The sequence below is a fragment of the Salvelinus alpinus genome, chromosome 6 (genome assembly GCF_045679555.1).
Source record: "Salvelinus alpinus chromosome 6, SLU_Salpinus.1, whole genome shotgun sequence".
NCBI lineage: Eukaryota > Metazoa > Chordata > Actinopteri > Salmoniformes > Salmonidae > Salvelinus > Salvelinus alpinus.
The window spans coordinates 70,019,380-70,045,595 of NC_092091.1; the positions used below are offsets into that span (position 1 = coordinate 70,019,380).

General features: G+C 47.6%; 1 protein-coding gene across 1 annotated transcript; it reads left to right on the top strand.

The window, feature by feature from the left end:
- dkk2 (dickkopf WNT signaling pathway inhibitor 2) lies at positions 1-22,025 on the top strand. Its single transcript, XM_071407689.1, has 4 exons — positions 1-576; positions 18,097-18,247; positions 18,962-19,102; positions 21,196-22,025. Exons 1-4 carry the CDS (start codon positions 376-378, stop codon positions 21,444-21,446), a joined length of 744 nt encoding a protein of 247 aa, XP_071263790.1. The 5' UTR covers positions 1-375; the 3' UTR covers positions 21,447-22,025.
- Positions 22,026-26,216: the final 4,191 nt, after the last annotated feature.

The window sequence follows — 26,216 nt, forward strand, 5'->3', positions numbered from 1 at the left end:
ACTTACTGCCAGAGAGACAGACTGGAAGTCGCTTGTCAAGTTTCACCCTGACCTTGTGAGCGTTAGCGTTTTTTTATTCATTGAGGCTCATCATTTTGATTTGATTTTTAGATTGAGCTATTGGTGTTGTCATAAAAGTGGCATTTCTGTCGATGGCAATAACCCGTTTCCTTTTCTGATTCGTTAAAAAGAGAACACTTACCGTTATTGACTTTATTCGCAAGTGGTCAACTTAACACATGGACACAGTGTAACAGAGCGCGCGTTTCTGTGATACCTTTATGCGTAATTGGCTAGGTCCGGGTCGCCCGCTTTATCCTATTCGAATCCGTTTTAATTTTTTGGGCAACATTTCTAAACAATTGTTTCCCAAGGATGCTCGGCCTGACTCGGAATAGATTCTGGTGTGTTTTCGCGCTGCTTGTCGCGGCCTTGAGGATGGGAGAGTCGCAGAGAGCAGAGCGCTCCAAGCCAAACTCCATCAAAGCGGCTCTGATGGGAGAGCCCACGCCGTCCACGAACCGTTCAGCCACCCTCCAACCCGGGATCACCAAGAAAGGCAACATCCTTACGCAGGTAATCTCATCGTTCTCTTTTAATTTACACACATATTACTGTAGTTATGATTTGATTGTAACAACTTTTGGCGAGGACATTGGTAATAATTTACTGTTTTGACATCCCTTTTCATGTTTTGAATAATCGTATTGGTATAAGTATTTTAGATGTCTCCGTTTTGCATTTAAATGGCTGGTTACAACTGTTCCAATACATGCGTTTTTGCTTTACGCAAGCCCCCAAACATTGCGCGTGGTGACCAACTGCCCATGGAAGTTTTTTGACGAGAACTAAAATAGCGGTATCAGCCCCTATACCATGAAAACTGCTCTCATGTGTGAATCGTTATTGGAAATTACAGGGATTGGACCCCTCATAAACCTTAATTGCATCTCAGACCTTGACGCCACTGTCGGGTCCAACACGCTTCCAAGGCAAATCATTAACATGATCAGTAGAAATGTGAGAGAAAGTAAGTTAACACCGGGGATTACTTTCTGTCTGGTTCTTAATGTCATTAAACCGCTCCAGACGCGTTCTGGAATTATTAGACGGAACTGTGGGCTGAGTGTGAAGGATACTCTTACCGACCACTTAATATGCACTCCAAGTGTTATCAGTTCCTGCTGTTTCAACACAGTGGGGAATTAGCCTGGCTGTCTGCATAGGCCTAGTGCCTCGGGGTAAAGAGCTACACAGTGGTGGAAAAAGTAACCAATTGTCATACTTGACTAAAAGTCAGGATATCTTAATAGAAAAGGACTAAAGTAAAAGTCACCCAGTAAAATACTACTTGAGCAAAAGTCTGAAAGTATTTCAATTTAAATATAATTAAGTATCAAAAGTAAATGTAATTGCAAAAATATGCTTAAGTACAAGTATAAATAATTTCAAATTCCTTATATTAAGCAAACCAGACGGTGCCACTTAAATGTTTTTAAAGTATGGATAACAAGGGGCACATCCCAATTCCCCAACATAATTTACAAAGTAAGCATATGTGTTTAGTGAGCCCGCCAGATCAGCGGCAATAGGGATGACCAGGGATGTTCTCTTGATAAGTCCGTGAATTGGATCATTTTCCTATCCTGCTAAGCATTCGAAATGTAACGAGAAAAGGTATGGAGTACAAAGTACATTATTTTCTTTAGGAATGTAGTGAAATAAAAGTTGTCAAAAATATAAATAGTAAAGTACAGATATCCCCAAAAATACTTATATAGTACTTTAAAGTATTTTTACTTTAGTACTTTATACCACTGGAGCTACGCTATAGTTTGGTTCATGTGTGAATTGTAAAAAAGCATTCTACCTAATTAGTTCTCCAATTGTTTTATTGAAACTGGATCTCAGGTGCCGTACTGTATGTTTAGGTATATAATGTGTTCATACTGTATGTTTAGGTATATAATGTGTTCATACTGTATGTTTAGGTATATAATGTGTTCATACTGTATGTTTAGGTATATAATGTGTTCATACTGTATGTTTAGGTATATAATGTGTTCATACTGTATGTTTAGGTATATAATGTGTTCATACTGTATGTTTAGGTATATAATGTGTTCATACTGTATGTTTAGGTATATAATGTGTTCATACTGTATGTTTAGGTATACAATGTGTTCATACTGTATGTTTAGGTATGTAATGTGTTCATACTGTATGTTTAGGTATATAATGTGTTCATATTTTGTAGGTGAAGTTAAAAAAAATAGGATACATATATAAATAGTTCCCTCCCTCCCTCCCTCCCTCCCTCCCTCCCTCCCTCCCTCCCTCCCTCCCTCTGTACCCCACCTGCTGTCTCGACCTCTGAATGCTCAGCTATGAAAAGCCAACTGACATTTACTCCTGAGGTGCTGACCTGTTGCACCCTCTACAACCACTGTGATTATTATTTGACCCTGCTGGTCATCTTTGAACGTTTGAAAATCTTGAAGAACGACCTGGCCTTAATGGCCATGTACTCTTATAATCTCCACTTGGCACAGCCAGAAGAGGTGTGGTTCCTCTCTAGGTTTCTTCCTAGGTTCTGGCCTTTCTAGGAAGTTTTTCCTAAAGTAAATTAATATGAAAGTTGACAAAATTAGTTTATTAGATCTTTTTTCTTTTCTTTTTTTTCTTTGTTATCAAATGTAAAAGGCAACACTGTTTACGTGATTTCTGGCATCTTCTTGAACAGTAGATGGCGCCACATTTTTGTTTTCCCCTGCTATACATTTAAGCCAGCGTTTCACATTAAAAAAAAAACATAATTTCAACTCAACAGAGAAGAAACAGTTGATTCTCTTTGTCTTTTACAATCAAAGTGTTTATACCAGTGTAACTACTGGTTGGCTACAGTTTAGCTTTGGCTTGGACTAGTGTCTGCTGTAGGCTTATACAGGTCTCCAGAATGTCACTTGTAATGATACCAGTGGATGAAGGGGATATGCCTGTCTGTAGCCTGTGTGTGTGTGTATGTGTGTGTGTGTGTGTGTGTGTGTGTGTGTGTGTGTGTGTGTGTGTGTGTGTGTGTGTGTGTGTGTGTGTGTGTGTGTGTGTGTGTGTGTGTGTGTGTGTGTGTGTGTGTGTGTGTGTGTGTGTGTGCGTGCGTGGACACTGTAGTGTGGGAGCTGCTCCCTACTGCTGAGAGCACTGTTAGGGACTAGCTTCAGTCTCTTCTGCGTAGTGGGAACCGTTCCAGCCACCAGAGCTGTGCCAGACCTCTGTTTAAATGTCTGCTTACAACTTTGCCATTGCAGTAAACTGGAGTGGTTTGGATAGAATGGACCACTGGGGATGAGTGTGTGTATGTGTGGAGACCACCACCGTACTGTTATAAGAGTGAAACGCCACGGTACATTTAGATGGCTAATGGTTTCAATGGGAGGTGGTGTGTCTCCCCGTCTCTCCTGTCTGCTAGAATGGTTTCCAGCCTTGTAATGTTACAGCCAGCACTCAACAACAGCCAGACATGAATCACGGGCCACAGGCAAACTCTATTGACCTGCTGTGTGGCATCTGAAGTGGTTGTTTATGATGTAAATCAAAGATAACGAACCTTGAAGTCTTCACGGGCTTTTAATTGGCAACGTGTGGCATCGATTTGTGATGGCTTATAGGAGCTTTTGTTAGAGTGTGGATGATACTGAGCAGTCAACCATGCAAATAGTGGGTCATGGTGATTGCTTTTTTTGCGACTAAAGGTCCTCACTAGCTTTTTATGTTAGATTATATACTCATAATGAACAATTGACTCTATAGAGAATGGTCTGACTCTGAGGTGAACCTGCCTCGATTTTTTGATTTGCACCAACACTTATCCGGTGATCAGGGTGCCTGCCGGGCAGAGACATGCTGCGGGTCAGAGACATGCGGTGGGTCAGAGACATGCTGCGGGGCAGAGACATGCGGTGGATCAGAGCATGCTGCGGGGCAGAGACATGCTGCGGGTCAGAGACATGCGGTGGGTCAGAGACATGCGGTGGGTCAGAGACATGCTGCGGGTCAGAGACATGCGGCGGGTCAGAGACATGCGGTGGGTCAGAGACATGCGGCGGGTCAGAGACATGCGGCGGGTCAGAGACATGCTGCGGGTCAGAGACATGCGGTGGGGCAGAGACATGCGGCGGGTCAGAGACATGCTGCGGGTCAGAGACATGCGGTGGGGCAGAGACATGCGGCGGGTCAGAGACATGCGGCGGGTCAGAGACATGCGGCGGGTCAGAGACATGCGGCGGGTCAGAGACATGCGGTGGGTCAGAGGGTTAGAGCTGCGTGGGGGCATCAGTGGAAAGCGGTGGTGTGAAACCTCAAATATTATAACCAATCTCTTCTGGCTGAACCTTGGCCTTCTCTACCCTGTAGATTTATGAAGACGTTGGCGTAATGTTGAGGTTGTTATAATTCGTGATGAAGCGTTGGCAGAATATTACACCTTCCTTCATGGAGGCAGTGGATCAGGACATGAGTGATAGTCCGCTTATAACACTTCTAAACTTCAGTTTGAGAGACTGTCACCATAATTCACCATCACATCCATTTAGTCACTTTCCCACATTTCTCCGTCAGATTCCTTCAACAGCAGACCTCCTCAAAATAAGGGTGTTCATTTTTATACAGCATTATTCAAGCTGTTGAAATGTATTCCTTCAGGGCCTCCAATTCTCCGACATGAAAGGATATGCGAAGGATTGCAACATAAGCTCTCAATAAATCACCCCCACTGGCTCACTTTCAAAAGTCACAAATTAGAGACGGGGAGTCGGGGAGGGGAGCACCGCGGCCACCCAGAGAAGCCTGCAGGAAACCGCGGTGTAATTTGGTGTTTAAATTGTCAGATTAGTAAAGTTGGGCTCTATCCAACATGTCAAAGCTATTGGTGGATCTATATAGGAAGTACCATGACAGACTCATTTGTTTTTGTTTCCCTCGGCGGTTGACAAAGTTGCACTGACTTTGCCGCTCTCCGCTCTCGCTGACTATAAATGTCACATGAATCACTTTGCGCTGCAACCTCAAGGTCAGGTTGTGACAGTCCCAAGTGATTCAATCATTACAATTAAGACAAGCTGCATGAGTGTGTGGCTCCATCCCCTATTCCCCCTCACATTGAATTGACTTGCGTGAAACCAAGCCGAAGTAACGCAAAGTAAAAGGCCCTCTTGACTGGGAGATGTTCAGACCCGATGCTCCTGGGTGGCCACTGGTTCCCAGTAAGATAGAGAACCAGTACAGATGGATGGTATGGGCAGGGAACGTTCACCACCCTAACCTCTGAACCCACAAGGGGAAGTGGAGTCATGCGTACAGTAACAGTGGTTGGCTGTTCCTACCAGTGCCTGGACATCCATACAGTTTTAAGTAGTCTTAAAACTGTGTTTAATTCAACACAGAGATTATTTTAACAAGCCAGGACCGAATCGCTTAGGCTCCCCCAGTAAAAGTTGAGCGCTAGGTCCCCTCTCTCCCCTCTCGCCCCGCCAGCACCCCTCCCTACCCCCTCCAGGGTTAAGTAACTGTTTAGTGATCTTAACGATCTGAGAGGGGGAAACAAAGCAGGCCGAGGTGTGAGTGCTTGTTAGCGCTAGGCTAGCCGCCGTCAAGGCTCCGTCTCCTCCGTCTCAGGGGTCCAGCGGGTCTCCTGGCTGTCTCTCACCCCTCCAGTCAGGGGGGCCCAGCGGGTCTCCTGGCTGTCTCTCACCCCTCCAGTCAGGGGGGCCCAGCGGGTCTCCTGGCTGTCTCTCACCCCTCCAGTCAGCAGGCCCTGGGGGGCGAGTGTGGGCCCCAGATGGGCCATAATGGATATCAGGGGCCCTAGCAGGCCAGCAGAGTTTCCTGAGGGGAATTCATTTCACTTACCTCTGTACTTAGACCTGTTAATGAGAGTCAGGAGACACAGAGCCCTTCTCTATCCACAGGCTAACACCTCACTGGGCTACACCCAGCTCTGACTGGGGTTTCCGGCTCAGTCATGTGCCCTTCTTTTGATCGCTGGTGTAGGGCCAATATGGTCCTGAGTGTATTTAAAGAGTTAGGACATTGAGGTTTCTACATTATGATACGTTTCCATGACACTTTAACATTCTACTCTGAGTGTACAAAACATTAAGAACACCTGCTCTTTTCATGACCAGGTGAATCCAGGTGGAAGCTTTGATCCCTTATTGATGTCACTTGTTAAATCTACTTCAACCAGTGTAGATGAAGGGGAGGAGACAGGTTCATGAAGGATTTTTAATCATTGAGACAATTGAGACATGGATTGTGAATGTGTGGCGTTCAGAGGGTGAATGGGAAGATAAAAGATTGAGGTGCCTTTGAACGGGGTATGGTACAGTAGTAGGTGCCAGGCGTGCCGGTTTCAGTCAAAAACAGTGACGCTGCTGGGTTTTTAATGTAGAACAGTTTCCCGTGTGTGTCAAGAATGGTCCACCACCCAAAGGACATCCAGCCAACTTGACACAACTTTGGGAAGCATTGGAGTCAACATGGGCCAGCATCCCTGTGGAACACTTTTCGACACCTTGTGGAGTCCATGCCCTGACTAATTGAGGCTGTTCTGAGGGCAGAAGGTGTTCCTAATGTTTTGTATAGTCAGTGTATGGCAGCCATGTTCGCTCTCCATTAACATTACATGGGGAATATTTAAACACATTTATGTAACTGAATGTCTGGAATTAGAACAAGATAGAACATGTTCCAAGTTGACCCAACTCTCTAAATTCAGCACATGGCTCTGGTGTAGCCTATACGGAGACTGTGTCACCAGAGTCACAGACCGATACAATCCAGGAGTTAACCCATCAAAGACCTGTGTTTTGAGTGATGAAAGAGCCAAAGTTGTATTCTTAAGGTTCTTATGACACGTATGTGTTTTATGCTGTCTCTTTGTTATCTGATACTGTGAGACCGTCTCTCCTTAGAGGGCAGAGGACGTTTGTTTACTTGGTGACATAGTTTATTAGACTCAGTGAGGCTCGGTGCTGCTGACCATGATTACCAATCACAGTTTCAGGTTTCCATGCTTGATTGTCCAAGGTCAAGTTCAATTGCCCTCCAAGTTCTCTTAACAGTGTGTGTGTGTGTGTGTGTGTGTGTGTGTGTGTGTGTGTGTGTGTGTGTGTGTGTGTGTGTGTGTGTGTGTGTGTGTGTGTGTGTGTGTGTGTGTGTGTGTGTGTGTGTGTGTGTGTGTGTGTGTGTGTATTACTGTTATAACGCCATTCTTTTAATCTTCTTAAGTGAATAGTGAGCAGAGCTCGCCTTTCTAACCAGACATTTGATGTTTGAACGGTTTGAATATACATTTTGACAGTTGGCTAAATGACAGAATCTTATGTGTCACAGTTGCCCTGAAGTACAGTAGCTGCCTCATCTGCCGTGACTAGACTTGAGGTAAATAACACTCCACTAACTTTGTGTTGTGGTGTTATGAACATGTGTTACACTCCTATCATATTATGATATCAGTCCTTAGGAATGACTGATGCTGGGTAAATACGGGCAAATACAGAGTAAGGGACATGTTCAAAGACTCATGTATCCTGGAGTAAAACTGGTGTATGCTCCCTCCCTCCCTCCCTCCCTCCCTCCCTCCCTCCCTCCCTCCCTCCCTCTCTTTACCTTCAAAGCCCAGGCCACTTATAACACCACGAGAGCAGCACGAGACAGGACTGGGGAGCCAGGGGCCTTCCCTCATCGCTCCGCGTCTGTCTCCCTCTTTATGGTCTAGCCTGCATGCCCAGAGAGGTACACAGCCCACTTCCTCTAACAGGGATAGCTTCTTGCTTTCATGTGATATGGTGCGTCTAGGGAAAATAGGGGATCGGGAGTGGCGTTGGCAAAAAAAAGTGGCCAATAAAGTGAGCTAGTGGAGTCGTGATCAAATGAGACGCATCCAAACGAAACCGCCGCCTCCCCTCAGAGGACCGTGGCGTCAATGAGGTGTTTTGAAACATGGCAAGATAAAGTGAGATTATCGGTCATTGGATTTCAAAGGGCTCCTGTGAAATGATGGAGGCTTGATGGAAGAGGTGAGGGAGGAAGGGGAGGATAGTGAGGGGAGGGCGGGAAGGGAGGAGGGCCCTTCCTACAGCAGAGTACAGTACAGCTCCTCTCTAATCAATCCTAGACTGCTTAGCCAGGAACCACCTGCTAAAAATCTGAGAGACAGTATAGGGTACTGTAGGGCCAAGATATTTATCTTCACATTTCAAGATTAAAGGCTATTTTTCAACATCAGAACATAGCTACACACTTTCCTGTGGTGTTGATCTCATTAGTCAATGCTTCAGAGCATTGTGGGGTTAACCAAGTCTTCTTCTTCTTCTCTTAGGGCTAGTTAATTGTTCATGGGCAGCAGAGTTGCCAACGACCGGATGCATCCAGTTTTCAGGGATTTATTTTTTATTACATTTTTTTATTTCACCTTTATTTAACCAGGTAGGCTAGTTGAGAACACGTTCTCATTTGCAACTGCGACCTGGCCAAGATAAAGCATAGCAATTCGACACATACAACAACACAGAGTTACACATGGAATAAACAAAACATACAGTCAATAATACAGTAGAACAAAAGAAAACAAAAAGTCTATATACAGTGAGTGCAAATGAGGTAAGATAAGGGAGGTAAGGCAATAAAATAGGCCATGGTGGCGAAGTAATTACAATATAGCAATTAAACACTGGAATGGTAGATGTGCAGAAGATGAATGTGCAAGTAGAGATACTGGAGTGCAAAGGAGCAAGATAAATAAATATATACAGTATGGGGTTGAGGTAGATAGATGGGCTGTTTACAGATGGGCTATGTACAGGTGCAGTGATCTGTGAGCTGCTCTGACAGCTGGTGCTTAAAGTTAGTGAGGGAGATATGAGTCTCCAGCTTCAGAGATTTTTGCAGTTTGTTCCAGTCATTGGCAGCAGAGAACTGGAAGGAAAGACAACCAAAGGAGGAATTGGCTTTGGGGGTGACCAGTGAGATATACCTGCTGGAGCGCGTGCTACGAGTGGGTGCTGCTATGGTGACCAGTGAGCTGAGATAAGGCGAGGCTTTACCTAGCAGAGACTTGTAGATGACCTGTAGCCAGTGGGTTTGGCGACGAGTATGAAGCGAGGGCCAACCAACGAGAGCGTACAGGTCGCAATGGTGGGTAGTGTATGGGGCTTTGGTGACAAAACGGATGGCACTGTGATAGACTGCATAAAGTTTGTTGAGTAGAGTGTTGGAGGCTATTTTATAGATGACATCACCGAAGTTGAGGATCGGTAGGATGGTCAGTTTTACGAGGGTATGTTTGGAAGCATGAGTGAAGGATGCTTTGTTGTGAAATAGGAAGCCGATTCTAGATTTAATTTTGGATTGGAGATGCTTAATGTGAGTCTGGAAGGAGAGTTTACAGTCTAACCAGACACCTAGGTATTTGTAGTTGTCCACGTATTCTAAGTCAGAGCCATCCAGAGTAGTGATGCTGGACGGGCGAGCAGGTGCGGGCAGCGAACGGTTGAATAGCATGCATTTAGTTTTACTTGCGTTTAAGATCAGTTGGCGGCCACGTAAGGAGAGTTGTGTGGCATTGAAGCTCGTCTGGAGGTTAGTTAACACAGTGTCTAAAGAGGGGCCAGAAGTATACAGAATGGTGTCGTCTGCGTAGAGGTGTATCAGAGAATCACCAGCAGCAAGAGCAACATCATTGATGTATACAGAGAAGAGAGTCGGCCCGAGGATTGAACCCTGTGGCACCCCCATAGAGACTGCCAGAGGTCCGGACAACAGGCCCTCCGATTTGACACACTGAACTCTATCAGAGAAGTAGTAGGTAAACCAGACGAGGCAATCATTTGAGAAACCAAGGCTATCGAGTCTGCCGATGAGGATGTGGTGATTGACAGAGTCGAAAGCCTTGGCCAGGTCGATGAATACGGCTGCACAGTAATGTCTCTTATCGATGACGGTTATGATGTCGTTTAGGACCTTGAGCGTGGCTGAGGTGCACCCATGACCAGCTCTGAAACCAGATTGCATAGCGGAGAATGTACGGTGGGATTCGAAATGGTCGGTAATCTGTTTGTTAACTTGGCTTTTGAAGACCTTAGAAAGACAGGGTAGGATAGATATAGGTAGATATAGATATAGGGATACAACCTAGCTTCCTTTTCCGCTGAAGACCCGATGTGGGAACTCTGCTCAGGCGTTTTCTTTTATGCCTGCTACATTAGGTAATGGGCGGCCACAGGCCTCAGTTGATACCACTGAACTTGAGAACACGAACATGATCTGAAACTCTTGGCTCTGATCATGTCATTGTTGACATAGGCTAGCATGTAAAATACCCTGTTAGCTCTACGTTACATTCGCCTCGCTTCACTGCAGGAGAATTTGGGCACAAGCCCAGTTCAGAAACATGAAGCTAAGGTCAACCTTTTATGTTTGGAAGGACTTGCTTTTTCAAGACTTATCAAAACATTTCCAATTATTATTATTATTATTGCTTAATGGTTTCACTTCCAAGAACGTATTATTTCTTAATGGTTATTAATCAATAATACCTTCTTGGAAATGTCTTGATAAGTCTTGGAAAAGCAAGTCCTTCCAAACATAAAAGGTTGACCTGAGCTTCAATAACAACTGTGGCACCATTTAGGATATCACCGTGCTGCAACTTATTCTTTTTCTGTTTGCTCTTATTTTCATTGTATTACTGGACGGACGTTTATTAGTTCCTCCATGTGTTTTCAATGTGACAAACTCGACATTGCTCACACAAGGTCCAAATACCTCTAAGCCTGTTCAGTTTATTTAAGCACATGGATATTAAATAACATCTGATCTGAAGATATTGAGATATTCGGTTTTTGAGAGCCCGCTCGAACATGTGGTGTACATTTTGATTTAGCAACAAGGCCTTTTATGGTGACGTAACCCTTCTGAATCCTAATCCACGTTCATTATCGTGACTGTAAGTATTTTCTGTTCTAGTATTCACATGTTTATTATTCAATGCTTTGCAATGGTGGTCAGTTCTGATGCAGATCTGTCAGTACAGCACCAGCTCGACGTAGAGCAGCCCAAACATGTTGCTATTACTTCAATCTAACATTGGACGGAGAAATCCTAAATAGGCTGTTTGTAGCAATGTCTGTTGTCATTGTTGTGCATTTTTGGGGTTGGTATTGTGTAGCTCATACAAAGTGGACACTAATGCATGTTGACGGGTGCTGGTGCCTGGTGCCTAGTGGCTGGTGGCTGGTGGCTGGTGCCTAGTGGCTAGTGGCTGGTGGCTGGTGGCTGGTGGCTGGTGGCTGGTGGCTGGTGGCTAGTGGCTGGTGGCTGGTGGCTGGTGGCTGGTGGCTGGTGGCTGGTGGCTAGTGGCATGTTGCCTGGTGGCTGGTGGCATGGTGCCTGGTGCCTGGTAGCTAGTGGCATGCTGCCTGGTGGCATGTTGCCTGGTACTGGTGGCTGGTGGCATGTTGCCTGGTGGCTGGTGGAATGTTGCCTGGTGGCATGTTGCCTGGTGGCTGGTGGCATGTTGCCTGGTGGCTGGTGGCATGTTGCCTGGTGGCTGGTGGCATGTTGCCTGGTGGCTGGTGGCATGTTGCCTGGTGGCTGGTGGCATGTTGGCTGGTGGCTGGTGGCATGTTGCCTGGTGGCTGGTGGCATGTTGCCTGGTGGCTGGTGGCTGTTGGCATGCTGCCTGGTGGCTGGTGGCATGTTGCCTGGTGGCTGGTGGCATGCTGCCTGGTGGCTGGTGGCTGTTGGCATGTTGCCTGGTGGCATGTTGCCTGGTGGCATGTTGCCTGGTGGCATGTTGCCTGGTGGCTGTTGGCATGTTGCCTGGTGGCTGGTGGCATGTTGCCTGGTGGCTGGTGGCATGTTGCCTGGTGGCTGGTGGCTTGTGGCAGGTTGCCTGGTGGCTGGTGGCATGTTGCCTGGTGGCTGGTGGCATGCGACCTAGTGGCTGGTGGCTGTTGGTATGCTGCCTGGTGGCTGTTGGCATGTTGCCTGGTGGCTGTTGGCATGTTGCCTGGTGGCTGGTGGCTTGTGGCAGGTTGCCTGGTGGCTGGTGGCATGTTGCCTGGTGGCTGGTGGCATGCTACCTAGTGGCTGGTGGCATGCTGCCTGGTGGCTGTTGGCATGTTGCCTGGTGGCTGGTGGCATGCTGCCTGATGGCTGGTGGCTGTTGGCATGTTGCCTGGTGGCTGTTGGCATGTTGCCTGGTGGCTGTTGGCATGTTGCCTGGTGGCATGTTGCCTGGTGGCTGGTGGCTGTTGGCATGCTGCCTGGTGGCTGGTGGCATGTTGGCTGGTGGCTGTTGGCATGTTGCCTGGTGGCTGGTGGCATGCTGCCTGGTGGCTGGTGGCATGCTGCCTGGTGGCTGGTGGCTGTTGGCATGTTGCCTGGTGGCTGTTGGCATGTTGCCTGGTGGCTGGTGGCATGTTGCCTGGTGGCTGGTGGCATGTTGCCTGGTGGCTGGTGGCTTGTGGCATGTTGCCTGAAGGCAGGTGGCATGTTGCCGGGTGGCTGGTGGCATGCTACCTAGTGGCTGGTGGCTGGTGGCATGCTACCTAGTGGCTGGTGTCTGGTGGCATGTTGCCTGGTGGCTGGTGGCATGTTGCCTGGTGGCTGGTGGCATGTTGCCTGGTGGCTGGTGGCATGTTGCCTGGTGGCTGGTGGCATATTGCCTGGTGGCTGGTGGCATGTTGCCTGCTGCCTGGTGGCATGTTGCCTGGTGGCATGTTGCCTGGTGGCTGGTGGCATGTTGCCTGGTGGCTGGTGGCATGTTGCCTGGTGGCTGGTGGCATGCTACCTGGTGGCATACTGGCTGGTGGCTTGTGGCATGCTGCCTGGTGGCTGGTGGTATGTTGCTTGGTGGCTGGTGGCTGGTGCCTGGTAGCTGGTGGCATGTTGCCTGGTGGCTGGTGGCATGTTGCCTGGTGGCTGGTGCCTGGTGGCTGGTGGCATGTTGCCTGGTGGCTGGTGGCATGTTGCCTGGTGGCTGGTGGCATGTTGCCTGGTGGCTGGTGGCATGCTACCTGGTGGCATGCTGGCTGGTGGCTTGTGGCATGCTGCCTGGTGGCTGGTGGTATGTTGCCTGGTGGCTGGTCCCTGGTGGCTGGTGGTTGGTGCCTGGTAGCTGGTGGCATGTTGCCTGGTGGCTGGTGGCATGTTGCCTGGTGGCTGGTGGCATGTTGCCTGGTAGCTAGTGGCTGGTGGCATGTTGCCTGGTGGCTGGTGCCTGGTGGCTGGTGGCATGCTGCCTGGTGGCTGGTGGCATGTTGCCTGGTGGCTGGTGGCATGTTGCCTGGTGGCTGGTGGCTGTTGGCATGTTGCTTGGTGGCATGTTGCCTGGTGGCATGTTGCCTGGTGGCTGTTGGCATGTTGCCTGGTGGCTGTTGGCATGTTGCCTGGTGGCTGGTGGCATGCTGCCTGGTGGCTGGTGGCTGTTGGCATGCTGCCTGGTGGCTGTTGCCTGGTGGCTGTTGGCATGGTGGCTGGTGGCTATTGGCATGTTGCCTGGTGGCTGGTGGCATGTTGCCTGGTGGCTGGTGGCATGTTGCCTGGTGGCTGGTGGCTTGTGGCATGTTGCCTGGTGGCTGGTGGCTGGTGGCTGGTGGCTATTGGCATGTTGCCTGGTGGCTGGTGGCATGTTGCCTTGTGGCTGGTGGCATGTTGCCTGGTGGCTGGTGGCATGCTACCTGGTGGCATGCTGGCTGGTGGCTTGTGGCATGCTGCCTGGTGGCTGGTGGCTGGTGCCTGGTAGCTGGTGGCATGTTGCCTGGTGGCTGGTGGCAAGTTGCCTGGTGGCTGGTGGCATGTTGCCTGGTAGCTAGTGGCTGGTGGCATGTTGCCTGGTGGCTGGTGCCTGGTGGCTGGTGGCATGTTGCCTGGTGGCTGGTGGCATGCTGCCTGGTGGCTGGTAGCATGTTGCCTGGTGGCTGGTGGCATGCTACCTGGTGTTATGCTGGCTGGTGGCTTGTGGCATGCTGCCTGATGGCTGGTGGTATGTTGCCTGGTGGCTGGTGGCTGGTGCCTGGTGGCTGGTGGCTGGTGCCTGGTAGCTGGTGGCATGTTGCCTGGTGGCTGGTGGCATGTTGCCTGGTGGCTGGTGGCATGTTGCCTGGTAGCTAGTGGCTGGTGGCATGTTGCCTGGTGGCTGGTGCCTGGTGGCTGGTGGCATGCTGCCTGGTGGCTGGTGGCATGTTGCCTGGTGGCTGGTGGCATGTTGCCTGGTGGCTGGTGGCTGTTGGCATGCTGCCTGGTGGCTGTTGGCATGTTGCTTGGTGGCATGTTGCCTGGTGGCATGTTGCCTGGTGGCTGTTGGCATGTTGCCTGGTGGCTGTTGGCATGTTGCCTGGTGGCTGGTGACATGCTGCCTGGTGGCTGGTGGGTGTTGGCATGCTGCCTGGTGGCTGTTGGCATGTTGCCTGGTGGCATGTTGCCTGGTGGCTGTTGGCATGTTGCCTGGTGGCTGGTGGCATGTTGCCTGGTGGCTGGTGGCATGTTGCCTGGTGGCTGGTGGCTTGTGGCATGTTGCCTGGTGGCATGTTGCCTGGTGGCTGGTGGCATGCTACCTAGTGGCTGGTGGCTGGTGGCTGGTAGAATGCTGCCTGGTGGCTGGTGTCATGTTGCCTGGTGGCTGGTGGCATGCTGCCTGGTGGCTGGTGGCTGGTGGCTGGTAGAATGCTGCCTGGTGGCTGGTGGCATGTTGCCTGGTGGCTGGTGGCTTGTGGCATGTTGCCTGGTGGCTGGTGGCTGGTGGCTATTGGCATGTTGCCTGGTGGCTGGTGGCATGTTGCCTTGTGGCTGGTGGCATGTTGCCTGGTGGCTGGTGGCATGCTACCTGGTGGCATGCTGGCTGGTGGCTTGTGGCATGCTGCCTGGTGGCTGGTGGCTGGTGCCTGGTAGCTGGTGGCATGTTGCCTGGTGGCTGGTGGCAAGTTGCCTGGTGGCTGGTGGCATGTTGCCTGGTAGCTAGTGGCTGGTGGCATGTTGCCTGGTGGCTGGTGCCTGGTGGCTGGTGGCATGTTGCCTGGTGGCTGGTGGCATGCTGCCTGGTGGCTGGTAGCATGTTGCCTGGTGGCTGGTGGCATGCTACCTGGTGTTATGCTGGCTGGTGGCTTGTGGCATGCTGCCTGATGGCTGGTGGTATGTTGCCTGGTGGCTGGTGGCTGGTGGCTGGTGCCTGGTGGCTGGTGGCTGGTGCCTGGTAGCTGGTGGCATGTTGCCTGGTGGCTGGTGGCATGTTGCCTGGTGGCTGGTGGCATGTTGCCTGGTAGCTAGTGGCTGGTGGCATGTTGCCTGGTGGCTGGTGCCTGGTGGCTGGTGGCATGCTGCCTGGTGGCTGGTGGCATGTTGCCTGGTGGCTGGTGGCATGTTGCCTGGTGGCTGGTGGCTGTTGGCATGCTGCCTGGTGGCTGTTGGCATGTTGCTTGGTGGCATGTTGCCTGGTGGCTGTTGGCATGTTGCCTGGTGGCTGTTGGCATGTTGCCTGGTGGCTGGTGACATGCTGCCTGGTGGCTGGTGGGTGTTGGCATGCTGCCTGGTGGCTGTTGGCATGTTGCCTGGTGGCATGTTGTCTGGTGGCTGTTGGCATGTTGCCTGGTGGCTGGTGGCATGTTGCCTGGTGGCTGGTGGCATGTTGCCTGGTGGCTGGTGGCTTGTGGCATGTTGCCTGGTGGCATGTTGCCTGGTGGCTGGTGGCATGCTACCTAGTGGCTGGTGGCTGGTGGCTGGTAGAATGCTGCCTGGTGGCTGGTGTCATGTTGCCTGGTGGCTGGTGGCATGCTGCCTGGTGGCTGGTGGCTGGTGGCTGGTAGAATGCTGCCTGGTGGCTGGTGGCATGTTGCCTCGTGGCTGGTGGCATGTTGCCTGGTGGCTGGTGGCATGTTGCCTGGTGGCATTTTGCCTGGTGGCTGGTGGCATGTTGCCTGGTGGCTGGTGGCATGCTACCTGGTGGCATGCTGGCTGGTGGCTTGTGGCATGCTGCCTGGTGGCTGGTGGTATGTTGCCTGGTGGCTGGTGGCTTGTGCCTGGTGGCTGGTGCCTGGTAGCTGGTGGCATGCTGCCTGGTGCCTGGTGGCTGGTGCCTGGTAGCTGGTGGCATGTTGCCTGGTGGCTGGTGGCATGGTAGCTGGTGGCATGTTGCCTGGTAGCTAGTGGCTGGTGGCATGTTGCCTGGTGGCTGGTGCCTGGTGGCTTGTGCCTGGTGGCATGTTGCCTGGTGGCTGGTGCCTGGTGGCTGGTGCCTGGTAGCTAGTGCCTGGTGGCTGGTGGCATGTTGCCTGGTGGCTGTTGCCTGGTGGCATGTTGCCTGGTGCCTGGTGGCATGCTGGCTGGTGGCATGTTGCCTGGTGGCTGGTGGCATGTTGCCTGGTGGCTGGTGCCTGGTGGCTGGTGGCATGCTGGCTGGTGGCATGTTGCATGGTGCCTGGTGGCTGGTGCCTGGTAGCATGCTGGCTGGTGGCATGTTGCCTGGTGGCTGGTGCCTGGTGGCTGTTGCCTGGTGGCTGATGTTGGAGTGGCCAGACCTCAGCAAAAGACTGAAACAGCCTCATCGACCGACTCTGGACCTTGTCCAAGGAGGAGTTGCTTGTGTACAGTACAGTGTCCCCTCTCACTCGACATGTTCAAAATACTCTCACAACACTATATCATCTGACTATGATATTATTTCAGTTGAACTCGTTTGCCCTGATACTCGTGCGACGCTGGGGGCTACCAGACGGTACGCCATGTGTAAAAAAAAAAAGTACAATCCCGTGGTTGTGTGCATTGCTGTGTGCACTTGTGGTGGAAAAAGTGAGCCGGGCCCTTTCATTATGGCTGCCCTGTGGACTGTGGTTGAATGGTTGCTATGTTTATGGACACACTGCGGTTCTACCTCGGTCATCTCGGCTCACCTAAATCAATGTGTTCAGCAGACCCGGTTGGCGGCTGAGGACTGAAGGAAATCACATTGAATTGTTATCATGTCGCCATAGCTTCTCCAGACTACGGCCTATGTCTCAGGCACTGTCTGAAATGGCATCCTATTGCCTAAATAGTACACTTTTGACCGGGTGCCATTTCAGACGTACCCTCAGTGATCTTAGAGAATCAATCGGTGGAATTATGAGATGGAAAAGTAAGAAAAGAACCACGGATGCCAAATACTTGCTTTTCAAATCCCCAGGTACCCAATTAGAAAAATGGTTGGTCGCAGAACGGACTAACTCCATAGCCAAGTGTTTCTATTATCCAATGACTGCTTCATTGAACTATTTAGGCTTCTAAAAGCCATCTCGATATAGAGTGAACCGTGACTTGTGTTTTTCTTGGGTGGGGATCCGGTCATGGCTCCATTGTTTGGAATATCTGAATATATTCCTGGCCGTAGGTTGGCACGTAGAAGCTGAGCGAGAGGCAGCAGTCCCCCTTCTCTCTCTCTCTAGTATACGGACTGTTTTCCACCGTTGGAAAAAGGTCTGGTTCTTCAGAAGGAATTCATACAGAACACACTCTGCTAATCTGCTTACTGTCTTGAGCAATTTCTGTTGGACTTTTTAAAGCCGTCACATAAAAATGCCATGGGAGACAGGGAAATTAGTGACGGTTAGGAGAAGTAATGGAGTCTAGGAGTGGGGTTTATATGACTGTAAGTGGAACCAAAACCGTTTTCCGTCATGTCTGGTAACCATTACCGACAAAACATTATGTTTTTTATGATGCAATTATAAAAAAGGGCAACGTTATTGGTGACAGGTTTGTTGCTAGTTAGCCTGAGTTGAACCGCAGTGTCATTGGTCCCTAACTAATGACTGTACGTAACCGTATTAGTGACCTTAGTCCAATACCTAGTGACCTCGTCCAGAGGTTTCAGACCTCTTGGCATAACCGCTTAGATGTGTGACTAACAGTCACATGCAGGGACCAGGGTTTGAGTCCCGGTCGGGGGTACCACCCTAATAAACCACCAATATTATGAGTTGATTTATTGGGCTAACAAGACACTAATTGATACATACATGTGATCATTATTCATGATTCTGAATGTGTCTGTTTTGACATCTACAGGTGTACCCATGCAGCAGCGATAAGGAGTGCACTGTAGGAAGCTACTGCCACAGCCCTCAGCAAGCACCCTCCCGCTGTCTCACCTGCCGACGGAGGAGGAAGCGTTGCCATAGAGACGCCATGTGCTGCCCCAGCAACCGCTGCAGCAACTGTACGTTGTCTTGACGGACCTCTCTTACTTCTTAAGTCAGCATTTCTGAAGCCGGTGTGAAGTGAACACTACGTCTCTGTCATATTACAAGAACATTCCTAACAGACATACTGGATGGGTGTCATGCAGCAGAGAGGGACATCTATCTAGTACAGAGGACATTTAAATGGGGCGGCAGGTAGCCTAGTGGTTAGAGCGTTGGGCCAGTAACCCGAAAGGTTGCTAGATCGAATCCCTGAGCTGACAAAGTAGAAATCTGTCTTTCTGCCCCTGAACAAGGCAGTGTTCCGAGGCCGTCATTGTAAATAAGAATTTGTTCTTAACTGACTTGCCTAGTTAAATAAAGGTTAAATAGAAATGAGGGAGCAATTACATTTAAACCATATTGAACACATGCTTTCTACCCATAGGTCAGCACTGAATGATCCTCTCTCTCCGCTCTGTGTCCTCTGAGAGATGAACTGCAATAGACATGAATGATAACCACATGTACTAGTCACCGGGTAGCTGTAATGGCAATATGATCCATAATAACACAAGTTAAACAACTGTCGTTGACCAACCTGAACAGAAATTCATATAGAAGACGGAATATGACACTGTATCTATCAAACCCTGGCTTGTCTTTAGCTGTAATGATATCAATCAATCATGATTATGTGGTGGTTGAGCTCACCTCTAACTTCTCTCTCTCCGCTGGCCGTATCCATGTAGATATCTGTGTCCCTATCTCGGAGAGCGTCCTCTCACCTCACATCTCAGCCTTGGACGACCATAACAAGCTCTCCACCAAGGACAGCACTGTCGACTGGAAGAAGAGTGGCAAAGCAGCGCAGGCCAAACACTCTATTAAAGGTAGCCATTTCACCTACTTCTTATACAGCTGTAAACAGACCAGGGTTTAAATAGTATTTGAAATCTGCTTAAAAATGCTTTGAGTGTTCGATTGAGATTGCCTGGAGAGATGGGTGGGGTTTGTACCTTTGGAACTACTCCATTGGTTCAATTGCACCAGGCAAGCTTAGTCAAGCACAGCTATAGTATTTGAAAGATCTTCGATACCAGTTGAACCCAGGTCTGAAGACCGCCTCTCGGCCTGGCCTGGGAGAAGATATACAGTCATATGAAGGGATCTCTGTTTCCTTTTCCGATTTTGCAATCGCAATATCTCTCGCTGATCCTGGTCCACGGCGCTGAATCTCTGTTGTCCCGGTTCTCTGTTACTTGTCTGTAGTCACACGAAGTTAAAGAGACGCCAGTCCGCAAACGACCGCTATAATTACCAGCTGGCTCGTATATCAGCTGCGAACCTCAGAGACCACGGCTCAGCATGGGGGCCTGGCTGAGAGAAACCAAACCACAGTGGCCCCTTGCTGTTCCCCACGGCACCTACATAAACCAGGCATACAAACACTCTCACTGACAGCACCACGCTGTCTCATATACATTTGTGAAACCACAGAATGTCGAGTTGGCGAGGTTCGTAGTGGTATTAATAACTGGAGTTATTATTGAATCCCCGTTTGGCATTCGTTTTAGCCGGACTCAACAAGTGAATAGTCCTACACTTCGTATAAGCAGTGTTGTTGTCAATAAAGTTCTACCTCTAATGAGACACCTTAATGGCGGTGCAGTAAATGACCTCTGGAGAAATGAATAGCCACAATGCTAAAATGCCAGTATAAAAAGGGTGCAGTATTTGAGGTCGTTTTGAGTAAACGCTAGGCCTATTCACTTTTTCATTTGCGTCTGACTCTCATCTTGCATCGCCTCTGCAACTCAATTGCAGTGACTTTGGAGGGAGAGTCGAGAGATCAACACAACATATTAAACATTCCATTCAGGCAGAGCACTGAGTGGGAACTTCATGCTGTTGATTGGAACTTCATTTCGAAAAACAAACCCCTTACAAGAAACTGAGGTTTTGCCAGAGTTACAGGACGGCTGGTGTGTGTCGAGAAACCCGTCTGGCACAGGGGAAACTGGGTTGTTTCACAGAAAACTTGCATAACTAAATAACATGGATCATAAATATTTGTCGTACTAATTACATCCTTTGAAAGACTATATAAACCTGTAAAATAAACCTCCTGCCAAGAACATCAAGTTCTACCCGAAATAGGTTAATTTAGTTGATAAATCTAAGGACATTTCCAGTCCACTAATATAATAGCCCTGTAATGTAATTTGAATTGAGATGAAAAGAAAGCTAGATGTATGTTTGAGCTCCTTCCTACGGAAGTCAAAACAAAGATAATGGTCATTTCCTGTGGCTTAGTAGTTGGGGGATCTTCCCTGTAGAGTGTACTGTACATTTCACATGTAAGAGCATGATTACTCTCTACATATTGATGAATGGCCACGAATTGTCCATGCTCTAAACCAGGGTTTCCCAAACTTGGTCCTGCCACCACCCCTTGGTGGACGTTTTGGTTGTTGCCCTAGCACATCACAGCTAATTCAAATCATCAAAGCTTGCTGATGAGTTGGTTATTTGAATCAGCTGTGTAGTGCTAGGCTTTGGAAAACCCTGCTCCAAACCACACATAGATTAATTTTTTTTACATTCCACAGTCTAGAACAGGGATTGGCAACTTTGATGGTGGTGAGGGCCACAAAACAATCTGAATTCATCACGAGGGGCTGCAGTTTCTCCACCCATCAATGGGGGCCCCCTGGGCTCTAATTCGACCTTGATATATAGCTGCCCGCTGAGTCCGAGGGCCTTCCCCGCAGACCGCCAGTTGCCCATCCCTGGTCTAAATAAGGAATGGTAATAGAATCCACAGTAGATTATATAGTATTCTATACTAGTACATGCAGTAAAGGGTCCGAGTATATCAATACATGCTGAGAAGTAAGAAAAGGTCTATGTTTTGCATGTGCACCCTACGTATTCCCTCATACTAGTCCATGTTAAGACTCCTTTCTCTCCCTCCCTTGACCAGGACACGAGGGCGACCCGTGCCTGCGCTCGTCGGACTGCTCCGTGGGCTACTGCTGCGCTCGCCACTTCTGGACCAAGATCTGCAAGCCGGTGCTGCGGCAGGGCGAGGTGTGCACCAAGCAGAGGAAGAAGGGCTCCCACGGCCTGGAGATCTTCCAGCGCTGCGACTGTGCCAAGGGCCTCTCCTGCAAGGTCTGGAAGGACGCCACCTCCTCCTCCAAGTCCAGGCTTCACATGTGCCAGAGGATCTGAAGGGTGAGGCAGGGCTGTCCGCCGAGGCCTTTCTCTTTGTCTTCCTCCGACCTGCTTTCGGGGGAGGAGAACTTGGAAAGAGAGATTAAGAGAGAGAATGGAAGATGCTAAGGGCTGGTTGATACCCAGCAAACTAAAGCAAAGAAGAAGGTTCTTCTGAGAACATTTGGCACCGTTCCATGTATGATTCTTCCTGTTTGGTTGTGTTCCAGCTCAGAACATTCCCACACAGTTCTGAGAATGTTGCGTTCATCGTTAAGTTGTGCAGCGGGTTCTCGAGGACTTTATGCAAAATAACTTCTTTATGTCGAAGGCTCTTCACAAAGTTGGATGTGGTTTATGTACAAGTTCCTTAAAATGTTGCATATATTTTCACATCATGAAAAGAAAAGACATATCTTTATTACAGCCATCATTAACCAACGGCATAGAAACATCATCCTCTTCCTATCTATCCTGATGAAGGCAAGACTGCTGTGATGCACCCTTCGTTTACTAGTTATGTTTGTTTTTGGCACATATTTCACATATGATATTTTCACACTAAGGGAACCCCAGCTAACCGATACAAGCGCTATTGTAATCTCACTATTCTGATTATATTTGTAGCGTTCACTCCAATAGTGTAACCAATGTGGGAATCTCCAAACGAATAGCCGCCTACAATAACAATGACTCTCAAACCAACATGTAGGCTCAACCATGCTAGTAAAGAACAAAAAGCATATATGTTTTGTATAGATTATGAACATAGATATACAGGTAACTGCCAAAATAAAGGAAACAGCAACATAAAGTGTTTCAACAAGTCGTTGAGGCACCGCGATCCAGAACAGCTTCAGTGCACCTCGGCATAGATTTGACAAGTGTCTGGAACTCTATTGGAGGGATGAGAGATGAGTCTTCCACAAGAATTTCCATCATTTGGTGTTTTGTTGATGGTGGTGGAAAATGCTGTCTCAGGCACCGCTCCGGAATCTCGCATTCGTGTTCATTTGGGTTGAGAACTAGCCTGGATTTGTCTCATTTGAGTCTAAGTGTAGACGTATGCCATAGTAAGGCTATTATTAAGAGCCTGGAATCCAAACATGTTTAGTTTTCTAGATTTTGATAGAATCCAGGCTAGAATCCAAACATATTCAGTTTGATTGCAGGCTAGAATCCAAAGAGATTCAGTTTGATTGGTTCAACCACAGGACTGGAGGGTCAGTGGTGTAGAACTGATACCAGACCCCAAAGTGCCTCCAGTCCCCAAATGACATCCATATGACTGGAGCTGAGACCACAACCAGGAATCCAGGAATTCAATCAGGACATATTGAACACATGGTTTTATCTGTTACTACTACTTACAATTTCTGAAAATATTACCGTAATTGCAAATATGCCCAATAACCTTTGCTCTTTCCCCCACATTTGCGATCTGTATTCAATTGATAATGATAATATAATTCACTATACAATACCTATGAAATGTGACCTGCACCTTCTAGAATGTTTTAATCTTTTTTATTTCTCATGAGTCTGGGAAAATGCTTACTTTTTACACATGTCTTACTGGATGTACAGTGTACCTACCTGCTCATTGTTTTTCATATTAGATGATTTTAAATGTTAAACTTAACCAGTTGTTCACTACAGTACATAGTCAATGCAATAATATGTACCTCCATTTTGCTTTACATTTGTTTTCCAGGCACCATTTCCACCAGTTTTCTAACGTCAATAAGCTCTTATATTGTATATAATGTGGAAACGATTGAAATTGTATTTAAGAATCAATGTATATCATGTACAGATAATAATAAACATTAGAAAGATATTAAGGTAACAACAAAAAGGATTGGGTGAGATGATTTAAAGGGGACATTGCAGCAAGGTTAGTTCAAGTCTGTCGTGTAGGCACTGGTGGCCCTGGTTGGGCTTGGGCCCAATCAGATTGTGCGGTGTTTATAGACTCTCTACTTGTCAGTGTTCCAAAAGGGACATTATTGGTATTTTTACCTAAACATGCGAACACCATCAGATAGCCTTCACAGCAAGCAGTGCACTGGAATGACGTTCATATGAACTGGAATGACATTCACTTTCATGGGATGGGTGGCCAAAAATAAGTAACTGAAAGCCGCACACCCAATAAGCCACGAATATGACCGCATTGAGGCAAATGTCACTGTCCTACTGTTTTCAGCAGATATTTTCTGTGCATTTACAGTGATGGATGAATAAATAAAGAATGTATTTTGTATTACAAACGACTTGTTACTTTACTATTATCAATAGTTGATACCAGAACACTTTGAACACTGTTTAGTAGGCCTACAAAAAGGTGCTATCTAGAACCTAAAAGGGTTCTTTGGCTGCCCTCATATGAGAACCCTTTGAAGAACCCTTTTTGGTTGCAGGTAGAATGCTTTTGGTTCCAGGTAGAACTCTTTTGGGTTCAATGTAGAACCTTTTCCACAGAGGGTTCTACATGGAACCCAAAATGGTTTTACCTGGAACCAAAAAGGGTTCTCCTATGGGGACAGCCGAATATTTTTTTTTGAACCTTTATTTCTATAGGTTACTGCAGTTTCCCAAACCTCCATCTGGTTCCTTATTTGATACAATACAAGCACACCTGATTCAAATGTCCAACTAATCACCAGGCCCTTCATTAGTGGTCCGCTGTAGCTCATTTGGTAGAGCATGGCACTTGCAATAGTGGGTTCGATTCCCAGGACCACCCATACATGTAAAATACAGTATATGCAAGCATGACTGTAAGTGGCTTTGGATAAAAACTGCCTGCTTATGGCATATATTATTATTAGTTCAGCTTATCACCAGGCTCTTCATTAGTTGGCTGGGGGTAATCGAGGAGAGGTTTGGGAAACAGTTCGCTACAGTTTACTCCAGTCATTTCAGTAGATGTTCATATCTTCAGAGAACAACAATAAAGAACTAGATGGACTAGGTAAGAGGACACTGTCTTCTGGCCACTGACAATTCTCCACTCATGCTTACCAGACAGTGGAAACCTTCGTATGGGTCTCTCATTGGACAAGGCACAAGCTGTGGCGGCCAAAGACAAGAAAATGTTCTTGAAATATTGGCTACATGAAATTGTATGTTTGTGAGGCTGAAAACAAGAGGCATTTTGCCTCCAGTTTCCTTTCTACAGTTAATAGTCAACGATTTATCATAATCAATTGCCTAATGCTGAATATAAAGCCGTGCTGAGTTATTGTGTGTTTGGCAGGCAAGGAGAAATGCTACGTTCATGTGTTTGTCGGTAATAGGAAACTCTGAAATGTCCAGCTGGGAAGTTGGCGAAACAACTATGAGTTATGGTGCATCTGGCACTTTATCAAGGGAGTGAATGCACAAATACTAACTTACTCTCTCATTTGAAGACTATAAATATGACAAAACACCAACAAGTCAAGTAGGCCTTCTATTTTTCACTCATTTGCAACAACCATGAAGCTGTGGCCTAAATGTGCTCATTGAGAGTGGCATGATTGGCATTGTCGACTGTCAAATCTTAGGTTTGTCTTTGAAATGAACCAAAACAAACAAACAAAGAGATCTTTCAGTAGGATCATTACTCTTACTTAGCACTTCATAAGGCCTGGAAGGCTGGAACAAACCAAACAATCCCTCATTGCTTTACTCAAAGCCCCTCCAAAGATCACTCTAAAAACCATAAAGTTTGTTCTCAATGGTTGTATATGACTTTATTGAGTCCTGTTTTGTCTGCAGCCAAATCATTGAGATTTATTGTCCACATTCAGATTTTTTTCCATCAAAGTCTGGGATTGCACAGCCACATTGAGCAGTCAAAGACTGACATTTGCATTGATAGTGTACAGTGAGTGGGCTTATATTCTTGGAGATGTTTCTACTTTTTTTAACATGATACACACTGTGTAGAACCTACATTGAATGTATACTGTAAAGTAGCTATACAGTAGCCTCCTAATTGTATCACTTATTTTCTGTGGCATTCCACGCTCGGAAACCTTACATTTTTCTACATATATATTTCTTTCCTCAGTTATTCAACTATTTACAGACTAAAATGATACTTTTCGGAAAGTGACCTTTTGTTGGAAATGTGTTTGACAGATGTTCAATAACCTTGAAAAACCATCAATACGTTCCTGAAAATGTTTGAATGAGCTTGTTTTTCACTATTTCCATGCCAAAGTGAAATCTGTTCTTTTTCAATTAGGCAGATCAACATATTGTGTAATATGACTGGGCATATTCCAATGGAAATGTCAGTACTGATATTGGTATTAAAATTGATTATTACTATACACTATTGGCGCTTTTAAAATGAGGCCCTGTCGGCAATGCAGGTCTGGGTGTGTAGACTAGTAGTACAGAAAATCCTCAATTAGTTGGGTAATTTTAGTTGACCTTTTATCACTGTCTTTGGAGAGTCTTGCTAATTTGGAGAATCTGCAAATGTTCATGAAAATGTTAATTGGGTTATGATGAATCAGCTGTACAACATCAATCTCAATCGCACTCCACAATGCCCTTTCCCACCTGGACAAAAGGAACACCTATGTGAGGATGCTGTTCATTGACTACAGCTCAGCGTTCAACACCATAGTGCCCAAAAAGCTCATTACTAAGCTAAGGACCCTGGGACTAAACACCTCCCTATGCAACTGGATCCTGGACTTCCTGACGGGCCACCCCCAGCTGGTAAGGGTAGGCAACTACACATCCGCCACACTGATCCTTCGACACTGGGGCCCCTCAGGGGTGTGT